The 21,451-nt window shown below is 41.8% G+C and overlaps 2 protein-coding genes and 1 long non-coding RNA gene across 4 annotated transcripts in view; 2 read left to right on the forward strand and 1 right to left on the reverse strand.

Moving 5' to 3' along the window:
- The first annotated feature begins 514 nt into the window (after positions 1-514).
- Positions 515-3,416, forward strand: LOC142378844 (tubulin beta-4B chain-like). Its single transcript, XM_075463772.1, has 5 exons — positions 515-755; positions 1,440-1,548; positions 1,652-1,762; positions 1,869-2,113; positions 2,199-3,416. Exons 1-5 carry the CDS (start codon positions 699-701, stop codon positions 3,009-3,011), a joined length of 1,335 nt encoding a protein of 444 aa, XP_075319887.1. The 5' UTR covers positions 515-698; the 3' UTR covers positions 3,012-3,416.
- A 766-nt stretch (positions 3,417-4,182) lies between these two features.
- dennd1c (DENN domain containing 1C) lies at positions 4,183-16,361 on the forward strand. Of its 2 annotated transcripts, XM_075463769.1 has the most exons (23): positions 4,183-4,371; positions 5,248-5,312; positions 5,920-5,963; positions 8,920-8,969; positions 9,078-9,197; positions 9,284-9,353; positions 9,441-9,521; positions 9,612-9,677; positions 10,444-10,497; positions 10,622-10,732; positions 11,169-11,269; positions 11,427-11,472; positions 11,579-11,680; positions 11,919-12,044; positions 12,121-12,222; positions 12,521-12,608; positions 12,699-12,739; positions 12,818-12,868; positions 12,953-13,000; positions 13,085-13,192; positions 13,423-13,496; positions 14,361-14,574; positions 14,654-16,361. In XM_075463769.1, exons 1-23 carry the CDS (start codon positions 4,355-4,357, stop codon positions 15,626-15,628), a joined length of 2,754 nt encoding a protein of 917 aa, XP_075319884.1. In that variant the 5' UTR covers positions 4,183-4,354; the 3' UTR covers positions 15,629-16,361. The 2 variants fall into 2 exon arrangements, with proteins under 2 accessions (XP_075319884.1, XP_075319885.1); XM_075463770.1 differs by lacking the exon at positions 9,612-9,677.
- Positions 16,362-17,031: 670 nt separating this feature from the next.
- The window catches only part of LOC142378845 (uncharacterized), a 5,032-nt gene continuing 612 nt past the window's right edge, over positions 17,032-21,451 (reverse strand). Inside the window, exons 2-3 of the long non-coding RNA XR_012769629.1 lie at positions 19,969-20,056; positions 17,032-17,041 (exon numbers count right to left, since the gene is read on the reverse strand). This is a non-coding gene — a long non-coding RNA (uncharacterized LOC142378845). The remainder of the gene's footprint in view (positions 17,042-19,968; positions 20,057-21,451) is intronic.

Genomic DNA, 21,451 nt, shown 5'->3' on the forward strand with positions numbered 1-21,451 from the left:
TAATTTGCAGTCATGCAAGTACTTGAATGAACATTTCGCAGTCTGTTGAAATGGATCTATCCATTTTGTCAGTCACAATTCGGGAAATTACAATCCTTGTGAAAGCATACGCGCACACACATGTTGCAGTGGTAGACAGTGCAACAACTGCACTGTAAAACCGTACCATAATCATTTTCATCAATAACGTTTTGCCATCACAATAGGATACAGTGTATTCATTTCCATGATGTCAGACATGCTGTCAGCCGGTTAACACATTTCCACCGTAGGTTCTGAATCAATACCTAAAGAGACACGACAGCGCCGGGGCTGTTGCTTTGAGGGATATACCTCCTTCTCGGTCGCTTACAGTATATCTCCTGCATTTTCTTTTCCAAACATTACGATTTGTGCGTGTCTACTCAGTCTTTTTCTCTCCCGGCCTGTCAAGCCCGGGCAGGCCAAATGTTCCGGCTGTGCCCGGTTCGCGTTGCCATGGAGATGACGTCATACTGCAGCACAGGCAGGAACGGCGCAGCCGCGGACAGAGGGAAGGGCGAGACAGCTTACAAAGCAGCCACATCTCCTCCGCCATTCAGCCAGACTGTCGATAGAACCGGGTGGGCCAGGACCGAACAGCCGCTAAAAACCAGAGCCCGTCTTCAGCTTCCTCCGTTTCTCCAGCAGCAACAGACACCCCACACAACAGCGACAACATGCGTGAGATTGTTCACCTGCAGGCCGGGCAGTGCGGGAACCAGATTGGAGCAAAGGTATGGAGACAGACAGGCCGCCGCGGGCGTTTTATCTACCTGTAAGCAGCAGCCGGTTTAATGTTACTAAATTCAAGTTTAGTGACATTTCGACGCGCCGGCTGGTAGGGGATCACGTCGTCCACAGGAAATTCTATTTAGGTCAACACAGGGGAATGCAGATTGTTAAGGCCGTGTCGAAGGCAGCGTACAACAGCATCCTTAAGGATGGGCGGTGGCAAGCCGAGACATCCCGGCTGTTGTCATCTGATGTCCTTTAAATGAGCGAATACACCCAAACGGAGCCACACATCGAGTGGAACTGAGCGTGGATGAGATTCAGGATTAGATCGATCCAAGTTTTTAGATAAAATAAATTAATAAATTAATTAATAAATAAAAAGGGCGGTGGTGGTAGGGGGTTAATATAAATTAAACTGACTACACCCCTCGTGTGGCTGCGACACCGAATATACTGGAACGTGCAGGGATGCAAATTTTCAATAGAAATCGAAACTTTCATATCTTGTCTTGGTATAAATCAGTGTGTGTATAGCATCAGCTCCATATATTCACCAGCTTGTAAATACATTACATCAAACATGCTTGAGGCATGTTAATAGTTAAATTCGTACTTTAGGGTCATGGAGGATTTTACTAACTGCACTGATTCCTTGTTTTTTAATCCCATCAACCTGTCTGTAGTTCTGGGAGGTGATCAGTGACGAACACGGCATTGACCCAACAGGATCCTACCATGGTGACAGCGATCTGCAGCTGGACAGGATCAACGTCTACTACAATGAAGCTTCGGGTCAGGACTGAAAACACAGCTCTATATGAGTGTAAAACTTGGCATTCCAGCTATCTATTTTCTTATCTAAGCATAAATTTTGACGCATGCGTTTGTGTCGTAGGTGGAAAATACGTGCCGAGGGCCATCTTAGTGGATCTGGAGCCAGGCACTATGGACTCTGTCCGCTCCGGCCCCTTCGGACAGATCTTCCGACCAGACAACTTTGTCTTTGGTATAGAATCACGTACACACAGACACACGCACATATGGTTGGTTATATAATAAAAATAGAAATTTTTGTTTATCGTTGTGCTGCATCCCATTCCTCATCCTTACAGGCCAGAGTGGAGCAGGTAACAACTGGGCAAAGGGTCACTATACAGAGGGAGCAGAGCTGGTGGACTCAGTGCTGGATGTGGTGAGAAAAGAGGCTGAGAGCTGTGACTGCCTTCAGGGTTTCCAGCTCACACACTCTCTGGGCGGAGGCACTGGCTCCGGTATGGGAACTCTGCTCATCAGCAAGATCCGAGAGGAGTACCCCGATCGTATCATGAACACCTTCAGTGTGGTGCCCTCTCCTAAGGTACAGTGATCATGTCACATTTCTTCTTGGTTTATTTTATTTGCAGCTTTTGTAATCGTCTGAACTCTGCATGTTCCGTTTCAAGGTGTCAGACACAGTGGTGGAGCCCTACAACGCCACCCTGTCTGTCCACCAGCTGGTTGAGAACACAGACGAGACTTACTGTATTGACAACGAGGCTCTGTATGACATCTGCTTCCGCACCCTCAAACTCACCACACCCACTTATGGAGACCTCAACCACCTGGTCTCTGCCACCATGAGCGGTGTGACAACTTGTCTGCGCTTCCCTGGTCAGCTCAACGCTGACCTCCGCAAACTGGCTGTAAACATGGTCCCCTTCCCTCGTCTGCACTTCTTCATGCCTGGCTTTGCGCCGCTCACCAGCAGGGGCAGCCAGCAGTACAGAGCGCTCTCAGTGCCCGAACTTACACAGCAGATGTTCGATGCCAAGAACATGATGGCAGCCTGCGACCCACGCCACGGCCGCTACCTGACCGTGGCTGCTGTGTTCCGCGGCCGCATGTCCATGAAGGAGGTGGACGAGCAGATGCTGAACGTCCAGAACAAAAACAGCAGCTATTTCGTGGAGTGGATCCCCAACAATGTCAAGACAGCCGTGTGCGACATCCCGCCACGTGGGCTCAAGATGGCCGCCACCTTCATCGGCAACAGCACAGCTATTCAGGAGCTATTCAAGCGCATCTCTGAGCAGTTCACTGCCATGTTCCGCCGCAAGGCCTTCCTCCACTGGTACACCGGTGAGGGTATGGATGAGATGGAGTTCACCGAGGCGGAGAGCAACATGAACGACTTGGTGTCCGAATACCAGCAGTACCAGGACGCCACAGCCGAGGAGGGAGAGTTTGAGGAGGAGGGCGAGGAGGAGGTGGCCTAAGGCTAAAATCACTCATTTCTCATCTGCACTCATCCACAACTCATCGAAGTATCCATCCACTTATTCCAACCCTACTCTGCTCTTCCACTGTGATGTTTTTTGTTGTTGTTACAGTGCTGCCCTTTCCCAGTTCTCTTATTCCTGTCTTCCTCTTTCTCCCGTCTCTGCCTCCTCTCCTGTTTCGTGTCTTAATAGACCAGAGTAGGGCCCACACACTAAACAACGAAATGACCCACCTATCTTAGAGCTCATGTAGAGGTAGCTAACACAAGTGTGCTTGTGATCAATATCTTTCTGTTAATTTCCATTCACAACCATCATCAGATAAACATTTCCATACCTGGGCCAATTTTATCAGTTGTCTGATTTGGCGTTGATTGAAATAAAGTAGTTGAAAAAAAAATCTATATGTGTGGGGTGTTTTTATTTAATTTTTTTTTTATTCATGATTAGTTTTAACTTGAAAAAAAAAATGACAGCCTTTGTCTGAAATAAACTAAGCATGTGGATGTGCTCTTATCTTTCTACTGGGATTTTTACAAAACAAATCAAAATGGAGACCTGCACAGTGCAGTTTAGCCTCAACACCACAAAGAGGCGCTATTGGAACTGTAAGCCTGGTGTATCTCTGAGAAGACCAGATACATCACTGGCTTATTCCCGCTATGAGACATTTAACAGCAAGTACTCCGTCATGACGTGCCAGAAATCTAATGTCCGTTTATTTGAGTGATGACCAGACTCACAATGCCAGCTGTCAGCTTTGCTTGTAGGCAGTTTGAAGGATTTTCACACAAAAGCATGCATAAATCAAGTTATACCAGATTCAATGGTAGCTCCTCTTATCTTAGTACTTTATAAAGGGGTTAATAGGGTGTGAACACTGCACTACATTCTCCAGCTGCTGATCAGATTCTAATGTAGGGATTCACCAAGTGAAAAAATTATAAAGAAGAGGAGAGAAGAAACTATTAAAAGCTAGAGTTCCTTAAGGTCACTGAGTAGAAGTGCGACTTGTTAAACTTATTACTACAGCAGAAATTAGATTTTTATTCATTAAGTTTATTCTCACCTGATGGCAGAAAACAAAAGCAGTGCAAGAAAGGGAAAGCAAAAAAAAGACATACGCTCCTAGACGTCATTTACTCACTGACACACACATATTGACATCGATCAGGAAGTGTTTTGCCACTCCAGCGCTGACTTTGCAGACTGCTGCTACTGCTGTCGTCTGCCTTCGCTCATAACACTGCTTCATCAGAGGCATGGCTGTCATCTGAAAGACCTGCTGAAGACCTCTCGCCTCCTCGATAAACACATGGAAACAGTCACATTCAGACAGGATGGGCTCCAGACTGAAGTAAGATAATGATTTCATTTCAGTTTGTCGACCTCCATCATCACCACTCTGCCTGTCAGTCAGTTCTTGCGGTTTTTATTACTTCCTCTCACAGTTGCACAGGAAGTTTCCTGCAGTAACTTTGCTGTCCTGTATGTGTTGCCATGCACTTTAAAGTGGACCTGTTTTTGTTTAAAGCAGATCAAAGACGCCGTTTAACAAATGACCAGCTTTTATGTAACACATATCCATCCGATGAATTATTGACCACCTGCTTCTAGTAGATCACACAGCAATTTTTCATCTTTGTTCTCCAACTGTGAGTTAACATTTGTTCAAATGTACAATCGATAACAGCAGAGTTGAAGTAACTGAAGTGATTTTCGAAACACATTTCAGCAGTTAAAACTAAACTCCTCTTGCAGGAAAAGTAACCCTGAAGCGAGTTCATTTTAGCTCTCTTCCTGTGTTTAGAGAAGAGACTTGTCGTTTTAAATTTGATTGCCGTCACGGTTTGTTTTTAAGATTTCACGTCAAAGCAAATTATCATACGCACCGCACAAAGAACTCCAAAATGTAATTCAACCAGGGAGTTTTCCTGAGCCCAACATGTAGTTAAAGCCAAAGAATAAACTCTAAATATCTGTTTGCACTTGTCAGTCCCATTCCAGGTTTTTCATCACCAGAAATATGCTGTGCAGTTTTTAAGTTTTAAACATGTTTCACATGTTTTTATTTGACCTAGTAATACTGTTCCAGGGTTTATTAGAATATGATCAGTAATATATGTTACATAGATTTGCTCAATTGTCTCTTCATTAATGTAGGTGACACATCAGCGGGTGAGACTGTCTAAGAATAATCTAATGTCTTCACCGTGAATCTCTTTCCTGTCAGACAAAACCCCGAGCGAACCTTCAACTGGTTCTTTGAAGCAACATGCCCTGTGGCCAGAGACAAAGGTGAGGCCTCTCTACTATTTAACAGCAGCACACTGAAACCAAACAGGAAATGCAACGTCTTCTTGGTGTAGGCTTGACCTTCCCATGAGCATTAGAAGTTTATCATCCCCAACAGAGGAATTTAGATTTATAGAGAATTTTATCAGCAGCAGAGAAAATGTTACTGTAGTGTTTTCCTGTGCCTCTGTCCGCCTTCTTCTTGTCTTATTCTTTACATAACACCATAAACTGTGTATTGCATAAACTGTATTAGTCTATGCATCATACATTACACTGATTGGACCAGAATCTGTAATTTGCCTCAAACATTTAAGTTAATAATTTATGTGACACAAAATAGTCAGACTTTGTGTTTCTGCTGTGCTGAGAGTTGCTCATACTTCCTGTCATGTGATCATCAAAAACCACACAGCTTCTCTTGTGGCACATGAACCAATGGGAGCATGTTATGGTAAAAAAAATATAATATAACAATCATTTTAAACATTTTGTTCCATTATTTCCTTGTTTAATTCATTCTATTCAACTCAAAGAACTTAAAAAGAATTTGCTATAATATAATGCTTTAGAACTGGTGATAAATCATTCTTTTATTTTAATGTTGCAGATCCTGGAGTGATGTTTCAGTTTCCAGAGGACTTTAGTGATGAGGTATCCACCCCGGCTCTTTGAAGCATACAGTATAACATTATGTTGTAAAATGATTTTGGTAGCTTGTTTTCAGGGATCATGATCAGCTGACTGTCCACCTAGTGCAATCAAGACGTCAGAGATTTTATTTGCTTGCAGCCTTACTTTTGGTTTTAAACCAACAGGCAGCTTTAGCATAAGAACAAGTTAAACTAAAACGGTGAATAGTTTAGGTTAGTGTACCTGACCTAATACAAACCCTATTTCCCGGAAAGTTTTGAAACTTCCTAAAATGCTATAAAATCTTAAATCTGTAATCATTTAATTTGTTTGAGCTTTTAATGAGCAAACACAAGTCTTTATGTCTTTGTTGTCGAGCTTCATTCTATATAGAAAATATAAAACAATTCAAGAATTTGATGCCAGCAACACTCCAAAAAAAATGGAAGAGTGACATATTCAACATTTTATTACATGAGCTTCCTTTTAATGAAACTTGTCAATTGTCTGAGAACTGAGGACATTCATTGTTGGCCTTTTACAAGAGGAATCTGTGTCTATTGTTACTGAACTCAAGATTTCAGTTGCTTGACAGTCCATGGTTGTTGTCCTCCGATTCTCTTCCTCATGATGCATCATACATTTTTAATAGGAGATAGATCTGGATTGCAGACAGGCCAGCAAACTGCACACACTCTGCTTCTATGGAGCCCTGCTGTTGTAAGTCTTGCAGAACGAGGTCTGGCATTGTCCAGGAGAAATAACCTTTTACATCAGTAACAACCGTATGGTACTGTAAAATTCCAATATATGCGTCCCTAATGCGTATGCAAGTCATTCACACCAGGGACGCTGACTATCCCCCTAAAGTCCCCCCTTTTTTCCTAAAGTCCAGTGAAACATGGACTCATCTGACCACAGACCATATGTTCACTGTTTCTGTTTATTTCAGACGAGGTCGTGTCCCAAAAACTTGGTGGTATTTCTATGGAGTTGGTACTTTGCTTTCTCCTTTGTAATGCAGTTTCAGATTACATTTCCAGATGCACTGTCGGACAATGCTGAGTGAAACTGTTTTTTCAAGGTACTCCTGAGTCCATGTGGCTATACTGATCATGGTGGCATGATGGCTTCTCATGCAGTGCTGCCTGAGGTCAAACACATCCAACAGTGAGTTCTGTTCCTGGCCTTTATCCACAGTGAGATTTCCTCAAACTGAATCTATTCACAATACAATGTCCAGCAGATATTTATATATATCTAACTTCTCTTCAATCTTGCATTGAAAAATATTTTCAGGAACTTTAGGAACACAAAGTGGTGAGCCAAGACTGAGAAAGACCGAGCTTCAGTGGATGCTCTTTTTGTACTTAATACTGACACCCTCAACTGTCTCGTACTAATCAGTTGGTTATGGAATCGTCTATCAATCTTTCTGCCTGTTTTAGCCTCTCTCCCAACTTTTTGAGTGTGTTGTCGGCATCAAATCTAAATAATTCAAACTGTTTTTATTTTCTAGATACAACAAAGTTGGTTAATAAAGACATTGCAAATAATTCCGTTGGAGTTTTGTCTGTAACATAAAGGTTCGGACAAATGAACAAATTACAGAAGTTTTCACAGCATTTTAGAAAATTTCCAAACGTTTCTGGAAATGAGGTTTAGGTCACATTAGAGCAGGGCTCCGAACCGGTTCAAAGAACGAAAACGAAAACCGAAAACGAACGGAATTTTACGAGGAACGAAAACGAAAACGAAAACGAAAACGAAAACGAAATGGTCTTCAACTGTTCCGGAACAGAAACGTTATTCTGAAATCCACAAAACCGGTTAATAACGTTTTTTTCGTTCTCTATATATTTTATAAAATTTCACAAAAGCGAAGCCTTTGTCAGGGAAAAAAAAAACTAGACTACTTCCAGTTGTGCGTTCACTTCGCTGCCCGCTAGGCTCAATGCAGGCAGCTGTCACGAATCACTTCCTTTATCCACTACTTAGTCTAGTTATCCACTAGTTAAAGTGATGGTTCGGAGTAGATTCACCCTAGGGTCATTTGAACCGTGACATCCAGCCAAGTAGCCCACCCCAAGTTTTTCTGATCTTGGCTGAACATCAGCTGAGTTACTGAGTTATCCCGAATAGCTTAGTACAAGCGCTAACGGACCCTGGCAGTATCTCCAAAATTACCACACTAAAATCACATGCCATGACACCAAACTTCTACAGTAGTACAAATATGGTCTGTACTCACAAAACGATGCATTTGGAAGTTTGTACATAGTCCAGGAGTTTATTATTATCAACACAAGCCTAATAGCTTCTCTGCTGCTAAAGCTGCGTTGACGTCACTTCCTTGATCTGGGAGCTTAAATGTAAGATGAGGGTTGATCTACTAATGTAGACAACAAAGCAAGGCTGCTCAATTTATCCATTGATAAAATAAATCCACAACTCTACAACATAAAAATTCATAAAAATTCATGTAGAATATAGCATATACTTTGTTGTCTACAGTAGTAGATCAACCCTCATCTTACATTGAAGCTCCCAGATCAAGGAAGTGACGTCGACGCAGCTTTAGCCCATCTGAATGTTTTTGGATGCTGCCGGTGATTTATTATTTTTGGGCATAGAGCTACGGTGTAAATCAAGGGCAAATACTAATGAGTACGTCTATTCTAAGGTAAAGTCCACACACGTAGACTTGATAGGCCCGCCAAACACTGCCGGAACGATAAGAACGAACGATATTTTACGTTCCGAACCGGTTCAGGAACAATATGTTGGTGGCGGAACGCAAGAACGAAAACGTTAAACATGCCTGAACCGTTCGGAACGGAACGATTGAAAAATAATTTTCGTTTTCAAGCCCTGCATTAGAGTCAAAACTCTGCAAGGGCCAAACCTTAAAAAGTAATTGGCTTGGCTCTTTGTCTTATTAATGTTTTTGCAAGCACTGTTATATCCCATTTTTCAGGAGTCCCGTCAAACATTGCCACGGTTCTGCTTCCCATATGACATACAGAGGTGAGTAGGAACTTGTACATAGTAGCTGTCTAACTCCAGTCCTCATTAAAGCCTTTGCCAGTTTGTTTTTCATATGTCCACTTTTCACTGTATACTTTATCTGTTGAGACTGAGGGATGGAGTTGCCGTGCAGCACTTTACTTTTGTTCTGACTGACCTTGAGGGATGCCAACGCTTCGGCTTCTGTCGTCTCAACAACAGCACAAACACCAGCCTTTGCATTCTCAGGTACATTTGTGTGCGAATATTTCTGCAACTTTTTATGTACACACAACCTTTCATAATGAATCCATCTTAAAACATTTTGATTGCAGTTATCTTCCTTGGTTTGAAGTGTTTTACAAGCTTCTCAACAACTTGGCCGATTACCTCTCAAAAGGACAGGTGAGATGCTATTATGAAATTATTATTCTCTTTAATTCACACTCACTTGTATGAACATCGCAGCATGAACAGGATATCTCTTTACAGACCAATGAGATCAAAGCGCTCCTTGCTGCACTCTACAAACAGCCCATACCACTGGCAGCTGGATCGGTCACTCTGCAGATGGTAAATGTTGAAAAACTAATGAGAACCAGGCGTTACACTTGACTTTGTATCTGTTCTGTCAGTGGTTTGCGTGTTGTGTTTTTTTCTGAGGGAGAACAGTTCTTGGTCAGCAGAGAGGTGTCTCATCCTGTTGGACACCCAGAGGGACAACAGGGGGTGAGTCCCACAGGAGTTCATGTGGTCTGGAATTGCAGCCCAGCAGATACAGACTAACTCCTGCTGGAAAACCTTGGCTGTCTGTGCTTGTTGGCTAAAGCTGATATGTGTGGACTAAAACCTTGTCACTCACCCCTCTACTACAATAAATGTTTACGCCAAACTTAATACAATTTGCACTAACTAGCTGACAATATGGCCTTTAAAACAACTTCATTTATGTGTTCACAACTTCTGAATAATGCTTGACATTTCCTGACAAAACGGAGAAGTTTATGTCAGATGAAAGATGGCTCCGTGTGACTCAAAACTACAGCTGGTTCTAACTCTTTTTTTTTGTTTCATTCCAAAATAAACGAAAACTATGACAATCTAATACATTATTGCAATGTTTAAGTGCATTATGAATTGTAATCTGTAAAATTTGAGTCCGGATGGTGTAGTGGCTCTCTTGTTTACCAAGTTGATGATTTGTAGTTCTTTTTTTTTACCAGTAGAAATGGAATGTGGGCAAATTGAAGGAAGGCATTGCTAATGAGAAATATGAAACATGGTAATGGTAAGGTTGGGATTCAGTGAGAAGTTAACTCATACAGCTGTTTGCATCTGATAGCAGAACTGTTCAAAGGACAGAACATTTTGGAATGAAATCCTACACTTTGATCCTGCAACCTTCTAAGAGTTCCTCTGTGAAGATACTAATACATCCATCCTGCTGAAAACAAAAAGACCAAACTCTAATATTTGATTTCATTTGTGTGGACAGGTTCCATATTTCATTGCTCCGGATCCCAGATGTCTCCCTTCCATCCCTGAAAATGTGAGTATGTTAGATTACACTAAACTCTTTGTATATATCTCATATTGTACAAAGCCGATGAGTTATTTCTGGGCAACACTTGGCCCTCTCAAACTGAATCATCATGTGTCTGTGGGTTTGCCAGAGGAACTTGACCGAGCTGATTGTAGCAGTAGATGTTGGGAACCTTCTTCAGCTCTATGCCAGCATGCTGTTCGAGAGACGCATCCTCATCTTTTCAAGCAAACTGAGCACTGTAAGACACTTTTGTTGTTGTTTTTTCTTTTTTTTTGTACTTTGTTTTTATAGAAAGAAGCAACATACAACATACAGAAAAACATAGAACAAATAGTTGGTCACCTACACATTCATACAGACATTATGCTGATGGAGATACAAGTCAGTTCATACAGTAATGGCTCAGTGTTGTTGTTTTTTCATCATAATATCCACATCGGGGTGCGAACACATGCTCATTGTTTGAACTCCTACCTCAACCAAAGGTTATATTTGACATGTACTTAAAACATTCTCCCACCAATCAACCCTCACCTAACCCAAGTGCAGACTTGAACTGCTTCATCATCTAATGGATGCAACTAAAGTATCCTTAATTGAGTTAATCACATTTGACCACATTAGCTTGTTTGTGTTGTTGTGTGTTGAAAGCATTCTCCATTTTATCTGTGTAGCTGACATCTTGCGTGCATGCACTCAGTGCTGTGTTGTACCCAATGTACTGGCAACATATCTTCATACCTGTCCTGCCACCACACTTATTGGATTATTGCTGGTGAGACACCATTCTTATCTATCTATCTATCTATCTATCTATCTATCTATCTATCTATCTATCTATCTAGCTTGTTATATGGATAGCTATCTAGATGGATAGCTAGCAGCCATTTTGATGCACTGACAATGATCTATGTTTTTCCTTGTGGTTGCAGTGCACCTATGCCTTATCTAATTGGGGTCCATACCAGTCTGTCTGAGGTAAACCAGTAATTTAAACACTCAGGTACCACCAACTCCAAGAATCTACTGGGTTTGCCCTTGTACACTGACCCCTGATCAAACTGTTCTTGTGTTTACCTGCTAGAGGGTGAGGAGTCGTGGGTTGGAGGAGGTTGTAATTCTAAATGTGGATACAAACACTCTGGAAACCACCTTTGACGACCTTAAGCGGATACCTTCAGATGTGGTAAAAATATTCTTTGTGGATCTTCGTTATCATATACATATATATGTGTGTGTGTGTGTGTATATGTATAATATATATATATATATATATATATATTTATATATATATATATATATATATTATACATGTCTATGTAATTCATAAGCCTTTCATGATGTTGTCTTACTCATCATTACTGAGTAGCAGTAGCAGTTCCTCTGGATTCTTATAACAAAGCAAAATGTAAATCTGTGTCCAGATGTCTGGGCTGAAGGTGTGCTTGAAGCGCCAGGCGGTGTCACCTGGCTGTGGTGTCTCTCGGGCTTTCCTGAAAGCTCAAGCTCTGCTGTTTGGAGGCTACAAGGATGCACTGCAGGGCCATGAGGTCTGCCACTCACAGAAACACTGTGACTACGTTTTTCTGTGCCTGTTGCTCATTCTATATTCAACTCTCTCTGCAGGAAGGGGAAATATATTTCTGCGAAGAGCTGTTTTTAGATCACAAGTCTCCCACCATGAAGAAGTTCTTGCAAAGTGCAATTCATTTGCAGTTCTTCAAACAGGTACACACTGACCTCTGCTGGACACATCCTGTAACTTAACAACGGGGAACTGCTTGCTTGAGATTAAAAGTGAAAACTTGAGTAAAATGCTGCTGCTGGTTAATGGTAGGCTAGCTCATACGTGATTAAACAAAAAAGAAGATCCTTCGGTTGAAGATTATTTCACACTTTGTGCTTAACGTTCTTATATGAGCATAATCACATATTTTTCTGTGGTTTAATCAAGTCAGAGGTCAGTAAGACCCTGATCAAATAATTTAAAAAATAACTTTTTTTTTTCTTTTCCTATTTGTTGAAGTTCATTGATAGCCGACTGGATGTTCTGAATAAAGGGAAGGAACCAGATGACCTCTTTGAGGAAGAGATCATGTGTGAAACAACAGCAGGTTTGCAACTCTTTCTCTGTGTGTGTGTGTGTGTGTGTGTGTTTACTGCTGACTGACAATGTCCTCTTTTATTTTGATCTGTCTCTATAGGAAGAGGGAAATCTTACCAACAGTTAGTTGGTAATTTAAAGGTAGGTTTACTGGGGACACTGCAATTTATTCCCATCTTCCTGACAGGTCCAACACAAATGCATTTTTACTTTTGACAGAAAGGGGGCGGAGCTCTCATCCTCAACATGAAGACCAAAGCAAACATGAAGGTGCGTACGCACTGAGGTGGTGTTGCTGGGGTTCTGTGTTGCGCAGGTGGATTGTATTACTGACATGTTCTTGTGTCTCTAAAGGCCAAAGTACTGAACAAATCAGGTTTCAAAAACTTTCTGATTAACAAGGTAGGCTCATTTTGGTGTGGATATATATTTTCATAGATATAAATTTTGCAGTGGTTATAACACTATGTTTCGTATGATACATAGGCCCAGAATGCAGAGCACGCCCTTCAGAGAGGAGGATCGGTAACATATCGCAGAGTCCAGTCGGACTGTTTGCAGAATCGCCTGCCAATCACACAGCACTTTGGGATGGTGAGATCCTCCAGTTGAATTCATGAATCACTTCACTTTAAAGGTCTTATTAAACAATCAAAACATGCACTAATGATACATGCTTACTAATACTAAGCACTTTTATTACTCGACTTCTTTGGCTTGATTGTTTAACACTTATAAAGATATTTTTTAAACATTATTGGCATCTTTTGCATTCATGCTGTGCTGCTATCCCTTTCTTTTGTTACCGTGTTTCCTCGTGTAAGTCGCGACCCCGCCGGCCTGTTAAGAAACTCGGGGACAAGGACACCACAAAGGACTCTGAAGATGCATGGGATAGGTACGCTGTAATGGAAAGTTACTTGGTACATTTCCTTTAGCACATCTTTAAGTAATCTTACTTTGCATGAGTACTTCTGAAATTTCTTATCACAAAAATCATCCAAAGCTTTGGCAGTCCTGCTATAGTAATGTGCACCCTTTAGTCTTTGATTATCATTAAGATGTGTCTATAACTTGATCAGAATCTATTTGCTGCTAAGTTTATTAATGGTTTCATGGTTTAGAGGCATACACCCATGTGTAGAAGAAGTGTCACGCTGACAGAGCTTCAGAAGTTACTCCTGAGTACTTTGCAATGATGAGAGAACCTTCCAGAAGGGGTACAATCTCTACAGCACTACATCAACCAGACTTCTATTGTAGAGCAGCTAGAAGAAAGACACTCTCAGAACAGATATTCATTCATTCCAACCAACCAAAGAAGAGGGCCCGCAGGAGACATAACAAGCTAAATACAGAGGTCCTTGAGGGAAACTTGTGGAGCAATGCTTCACCTTTTAAGAGGGCAATGATCCAAAGCATACAACCAAGAGAACACTGGATGAGTGGTCCAGCCAAAGCCCAAAATTAAACATCATTTAAACTTAATAATATGAACTCCTGAAGATACCTTTAGACTAACTCAAAAATTACATGAAAAGAGCAAAATTACACCAAAATTATAAAGAAATTACAGCCAAATTTAAATATCTTGGGTTTGTAAAACAAACAAAAAAAGAAAATATCCAGCGTAAACCAGACCTTGTAAAATTGTTCCAACACTGTTAGCGAGATGCATATGAATAGGGAAAAGAGGAAATAAATGATGATTTAGCACGACTTCTCTTGTTCATGTCACTGTGTGTTAATTGTTTGGTAACAGAGCTGGGTCTGGGCATGTGGCCGAGCCTGACCCTGAGCTCCGGAAGGATGAAGAAGAGGAGGATGATTCACCACTTTGTGACCCAGAAGAAATGGATCTTCTTGGGGAGATCTTTGACACACTCAGCTCTCGTAGCTCCCATGAACGAGGCCTACTGTACGGCACTCGCAGCCTGGATCTTTTTGGACCAGACAGCCATGACTATATCACAAAGGTAAGACATGGATGAACTATAATTATAATCACAAACATACAAAGTGCATTTAAAGTTAAGTGGAACATGTGTTTTTCAGCATGGACCAGCCAACCCCAGCCAGGAGAGCCTATCTCTGTCCATCAGTGGAAGTGGCAGCCTACACAGTTGGAATCTGGAAACCACAGAGGAGTTGTCAGACCTGACAGAAGACTCTGATTGGCTATGTCTCGACACCAGCCTGGCAGAGGAAGAGCGGACACACAGTCTGCATGTAGCATGTGAAATAGGGGAGCAAAAACTGGGACAGTGGGAAGACAGAGAGAAACAGAATGAAACAAACATAGCAATAAATGGAGAGCAGGAAGCAGAAGAAAAGGGTGACAGATACAACTTTAAGGAAGTACAGTTGGAAGAGGAAAGAAAGAAAGATGATCAGGAAAAGAGAGTGAGTTTAGTGGAGGACCCTCTGAATGAAATGGCTGACGGGAGAGAAGATGAAGGGTTGAAAGAGAAAATAATTCATGAACAGAGCCAGGATGAGGAGGTGGCTGCAGGACAAGAGACGCAAACAACAAAGGAAATGCAAAAAAGTGTGACAAGAGAAGAGGTAATAGAGACCCAAGAGGAGAAAAGTAAAGAAGTTAAAGAATCTTTAAACATACATAAAAAACTAGATCCCTGTCACTCCAAGTCTGTGGTGGAGGAGCGAGATCGAGGGGAAATTACAGTAATTCCTGAACCTAAGAGTCGTGCCTCTGATCCTAAACCTCAAGTGGACCAGGAGAAAGAGAGTGAAATAGCAGCAAAGAAAGATGAGCAACAGGTACGACAGATCTCCTCTCCTCCCAGAGTGCTATCTGCTGCAGTGCGCTTCCAGTCTCAGCCATCCATCCAAGGCTTCCAGGTGAGAAGTGCAACCAAGGATATGGCTGAGCCTGTATTTCAAAGCAGGGAGAACACACAAACTCCCTCACCATGTGACTCAGAAACAAACAAAAGCCCAGAGGCACCTGACGAGGAAGGCCGCCCTCCTGTCAAAGTATCTGAACTGAAGAAGAGATTTGAAGCTTAAAGGCTGGTTACATTCCAGCCTCTGTTACCGTGAACAAATTGTGGACACTTTATAATCATGTCGCAATTTCCCATTCCCATCCGTGGCTCCAATCCTGGATTCCATTTGTTGCAATTGAGGGTGTAAATATTAAAAACTGGTCACAGTTAGTTTCACTTTCAAAGAGCTTCATTATTTCCTAACTTAAGTGACCACTATAGATTTAAATAAAATATTACATAGAAAGAGGTCAATGGTGCATCTGTTATTTAATTGTGTATACTAGATGAACCAAAATTAGAGTCCAAAGGCAGTATGGCTGAAATAACTACACACAAAATAATAAATGTGGGCCAGTAAGGACATTCGTTTCTTTTTCTATTAACTAGCTACTCAACAGGCCATTTGTCATTGATAAAATATATCATCTACAGATATAAATATGTGGGTGATTCACCGTCCATCAATTACTTCTCCACAAAAACTGACACATTCTGAAGGATAATCATTACATTTCTTGCAAACTGTTGTCACAGAGGCTGAATAAATAACTTCAACTTTAATAAACTTTACATTTTGCAAAGAGACTCAACCCCTGCCTCAACTTTAACACTCCAAGGAAAGAGAGCAGCAGTGCTTTGTGCGCACATTGTTTTAATCACAGCACACCTTGTGTACCATATATACATGTTTATGTTTATGTATGAAACTGAGCCTCTTACAATTTGATAATAAAAAAAAAAAGTGCATCATTGTTTTTGGTTAACTTCCTTCGTAGTTGAAAAGAGTGTCAAATACATTTCATATATAAATATGCAAAACACAGAAGAAAAAAAAAAATATATATATAGGTACACGTGTCAACTTTAGTACAAATACAACATACATTTAAGCTCATGGTCCTTGTGTATTTTTTTTATGTAAGATATCAGTGAGCAAAGCTTCCACTCTCACATGATGTTTCCTCTTTTCTCACATTGAAGCAAGTGACTGAATTAATCCAGTTGTCCATCGGTCTTTTTGTTCTCACTGGATATGCATAAAGTACCGGTAACAGCACATACAATGTTAAATACAGAGTCTGAGAATTTCTGGTGCAGAAAACAAATGTGTGATCCCAGTGAACGGCAGCAAGGGGGGCGTGAGACGACAAGTTTTACCAATATACAGCTTCACACATCACCAAGGCCACTTCTCTTATATGAGGCGTTCTTCTTTTGGCAACGGTAAAGGCAGGCCGGGCTTTTCAGGTCCGGCTGCTCTGGTCTGTTTTTTCTCCTCTGCACTGGGTTGGTATGTACCCTCCATCCTCCTTTTCTTACGAATGACACATAGCAGCAGCAACAAAGCCAAGGTAAGCAGGGACAGCACAGTGTAGAAAACCACAGACACCACAGGTGGACTTAATACCTGCATCACCATGGTGACCGACAGCTAGAGAGGGAAATCAAACACAGGTCACGAGGTCAAAAAGGGGCAGTCAATGTATAACTGCTGTTTAAATAAACAAAATGTAAAGAAAAAGTCAGGTCTTGAGTAACTCACACAGTCAATTCACACAACCCGATGCTAGATGCCAAACATTTTGTGGTATGATAACTAAAACTCCGGCTCTCTGTGTACACACACACACGGTTCCTTTTATGAAGCTCAGTCACTGTGAAAGTATACGCACAAACCTGATTACCACCATCATTTTTAGCCATGAATGGGTGTGAAAACTTTCCTATTTTGTCATTTGCATATCAAGACATTGTGGGTGTACAATGTATCAAGTAAAGGGCTCAGCACACAACCCTGGGGAAAGCCAGTGTTAAGAGTGATAGCTGATGAGAGGTGGAGGCCAGCTCTTGTTCTCTGAGAGCAACAAGTCTAGAAAACCTTAATCCTATAACAGATGGTTTGTGAGGGGCCTAGTAGTTCACTGACTGGCCTGACTAGTATTATTGTGTATAACACTGAGGTAAAATCCACAAAAGGTAGCCTTACGTAATGACTGGTTTTCCAAATGAGTCAGTGTGGTACATAGGGCCATGACTATGGTGTCCTCAGTGGAACTATTAGTCCTGTAAGTGGACTGTGTGGATGTGTGTGTGCTGCCAAACCAGTTTTGCATTTCATGATAACTGGTGTCTGAGCAACCAGCCTGTAGTCATTTAAACCCCTAATTGGAGATAAGACTGTGAGATGTTTGTGGATGATTTCAAGCAGGGAGGGACTGTATATTGTGATAGAGACTGGTTGAAAATCTTTGTGTTCAGAAAGCTAATATGTACACTACTCTAAGACACCCCCCACCCCCAATATGACTGATGGATTGATACTGCTGTGAGTTTAAATTGTGCTTTTCATTTGACAAAATTAATATTTTCTCTACAACTGATTCATTGAGCTTCATTTGACCAAAAAAACGATCTTTGCCAACTTTGACTTCTCCAAAGCAGAATAAAGCAACAACAGCACTAACACAACCAAGAGCAGCCCTCAGCTCAGACTGTTGCACATGTTTCTGTTACTGCTTCTAAGTGGCAGCAAACTGCTATAATATGTAGACCTATGTTTGTGACACCTCAATGTACAGAGCCCTCCGTATATATTTAGACCCTTAAAGGCCTACAGAAAGCTGACACTACACCCAATACATAATGATAATACATACACAGAGGAACAATAATGATCATTGGACTCTACACCAAAACATTTCATAAACGCATGAAATTTGCGATTTTGAATTTGCCGCTAGGAAACCTTCCTGGAATTCCAGACTGGGGGCGGGGCTTCCGTGCGACGTCACAAGTGCCATGGTTTTTCCTGGCTGCCTCAGTGTTGCCAATTTAGCGACTTTTGGCCATCTCTGGCGACAAAAAAAAAATAATCTAGCGACTTAGCGACTTTCGGGCTCAATCTGGCTGAATCTAGCGACAATTTAACTTGTTTGTGACAAATCAGTTGCCCCGCGACACCATACAAGCCGAGACAGAAGCACTGCAGGACGGCAGCAACCCGGCATACCGTCATTTCCTGTCAAAACCGCAGTTTCAAGCTAGCTACAACGAGGGTAGGTTCACTTCCTGTTTTCAAAACAACAGCACGTAATGGCTTTCCCTATGATAAAAGGCAACGGGTATTTTATTTTGTCAAAATAACCGGAAGTGCGTTGCTCACTGCGGTCGGAGCGATCATCAAGAGCCCCGACGTGGACATGATCGCTCTGCCGGCTGATTTCCACTCTCCACCTGGCGGAGAGCGGATTCCCCCTGAGTGTCCGCACCACAGGGAGCTGAACACGGCGGGATGGCTCCGGCTGATTTCACCAGAGAGGAGGCAGGCGGACAGGGAGACACAGACACAAGACCGCAGGTCTCTCTGCTCCCTCTGTCCCCGGTGGTGTGAGCTGCTGGTGCTGATGGGAACACATGCACTTCGTACATCTACTCGCAATAAAAACTGCACTGAACCCAACGTTTTATATTTCCAAGCGACGTCCCGCATCACACATTGAAATTTGCCTTGAGAAGCTGTCCAGGTCTGGCAAACTGCTACTAGAACTACTGGGGGTTGTTCCAGCAGCTGGCACTCGTGACGTCACGCACCTGTCGTTCCAGTTTGCCAAATTCGAGTCAAATGTGGTGATAGTTTATTGGGCCTAATCAGGACTATCCAGGGGCCTAAAATTATTTTAAAATCATAAAAAAATTCCATGGTATACAAGGAATCGATCTGCTATTTCAGTTTTGTGCAAAAAAAAAAAAAAAAAAAAAAAAAAAAAAAAAAAAAAAAAAAAAAAAAAAAATCACCTTTCTGTAGGCCTTTAAGGCTGATTTATGGTCTCCTACGGAGAGCCTTCTCCGTCTACGGAGACCCTCCCGGAGACGCTCTCCGTCGCTTGCGTGCGTCGGCCAAAATTCCTAACTATCCTTCGAGGCGACAGAGACTGCAAGGGTTGTGATTGGTCGACTAACAACATCATTTCCGGAATCACTTTTCCGGTTTAGCTCCTTCCTCTCAGAACAACAACACCGGCATTTTTGAAAGAGTTTACGGTGTACCGGTCAACATTTGGTCAAAATTATTTGCATTTCAAAATCAATAAGCTCCAATTCCAACAACAGTCTTTCTCTCTCGGTCGCCATTGTTCACTGTGAGGAGTGAAACGGAAGGTAAACAATCAATCAACGACTTTCACGATAGACATCACGGCATTGGGTCGTTTAATGTAGCGACGCCTACTGATCGGGAGGTTAATTGCCTTGCGCATCCGACAGCCCGACGGAGAACTTTGAAAGGACGGAGAGCCTCTCAGTGACTACGGAGACGGATAGCGACGGAGAAGCATACTGAGGCCTTTAGGCTGCACTTACCTGTGTGAAGAATAGTAAGTATCAATCACACCACTGTTCTTACATCTGGACCAAAACGGCATAAATAGGACACATAACAGTGGAGCATCTGAGAACAGAAAGAGAAAAAAAAAAGAACATTTAATCAATCCGTGAAAAGAAAAAAAACAAAGAGAGAAAAGAGCTCAATATTTTCAGTCACCTCAAATTATCTGGCTTATAAAATATCAGAAAATGGTTTTGAAAAATGGTGCTGTGTCACAGTGGTTATCACTGTTGCTCCCCATCGAGAAGGTTCAGGAGAAACAACTGGTCAGCCAGGGCCTTTTTTATGATTGCCCGCATGAGTGTTTTCTGGGCATTGCAGTTTCCTGCCACAGTCTCCTAACATGCATTGTCGGTTGTTTGGAGATTGTAAATTGGCACCGATGTGTGCCTAGTGCCTCCGTATTAACCCTGTGACGGACTTTTGACCTGTACAGGACTTAACCTTGCCTCTCACAATTGGCATAAGCCCCGCCCCCTCTTTGACCATTGACAGGATGAAGTGATGAAGTAGCTAATGAATGGATATTCAAAAAGTTTTTTTTCTTGGTGCAGTCAATTGCCTCAGTTCATTGTCAACTGGGTCTTATCCAAAAAGGGATTTCCCCCTTTTCCCTCTTGGACTCGTTGCCTCTGACCTCAGATAAGCAGAAGATGGGTGGATGGAACGTATCTAAAGGCATGCAGCCAGATGACATGCACAACCTGAAATCAACACGACTGTTAAGGAAGTTTGCTTCTTTCTGGCTGGCGCGAGCACGAGAAAGACTAATTTGCTGAGCCATTTCATCTTTCCCATGACGTGGCTAAAACAAGAATGCTTGCACTTGGAAGAAAAAAAAGAGAATAAATCGTGCACCGTTTTCTTGTTGTTGCATAAAAAATAAAAACATCCTTCAACATAATACAGTCCAATATAAAAACACAAGAAAGGGATGGACACAAAAGCTGAAGTAAGATTGAGTTTCCACTTCTTTGACAACACATTAAAAGGTTGAGTGTGTTTTACAAGGGGAAGTATCAACAGTGCTGTGTTTGTGTTGGCTTATATTACGGTCTTGAAGGCTGTAACAGTGTTAATGGGAGCAGAAGAAGAGGCGACTTGGATTTTAAAGATATTTTGTGGGCAGATGAGTCACTGACTTAAAACGCTAAGAGCTGAAATAATCAGTGGAATGACTTTTCAACAGATCATTTTAAAAATCTGTGACACATTTGCACCATTTTTCCTGCAAAAACAACAAGATACTCGTCCCTGCCTCTCAAATGTGACGGCTTTCTGCTTTTAATAATATTAAAGGTTATCTAAACTGTCATAGCTCATTTTGTCATCATTTCAATCATTAGGTGGGAATTTAACCAGGAAGTATTCTGGATATCGACCAAATCAAATCATTTGCGCTAGCTTCTCAAATGTGAAAAATTGTGGAATGTTACAACATTTTAAAAGGCAAGTACT

Source organism: Odontesthes bonariensis, chromosome 4 (genome assembly GCF_027942865.1).
Source record: "Odontesthes bonariensis isolate fOdoBon6 chromosome 4, fOdoBon6.hap1, whole genome shotgun sequence".
Taxonomy (NCBI): domain Eukaryota; kingdom Metazoa; phylum Chordata; class Actinopteri; order Atheriniformes; family Atherinopsidae; genus Odontesthes; species Odontesthes bonariensis.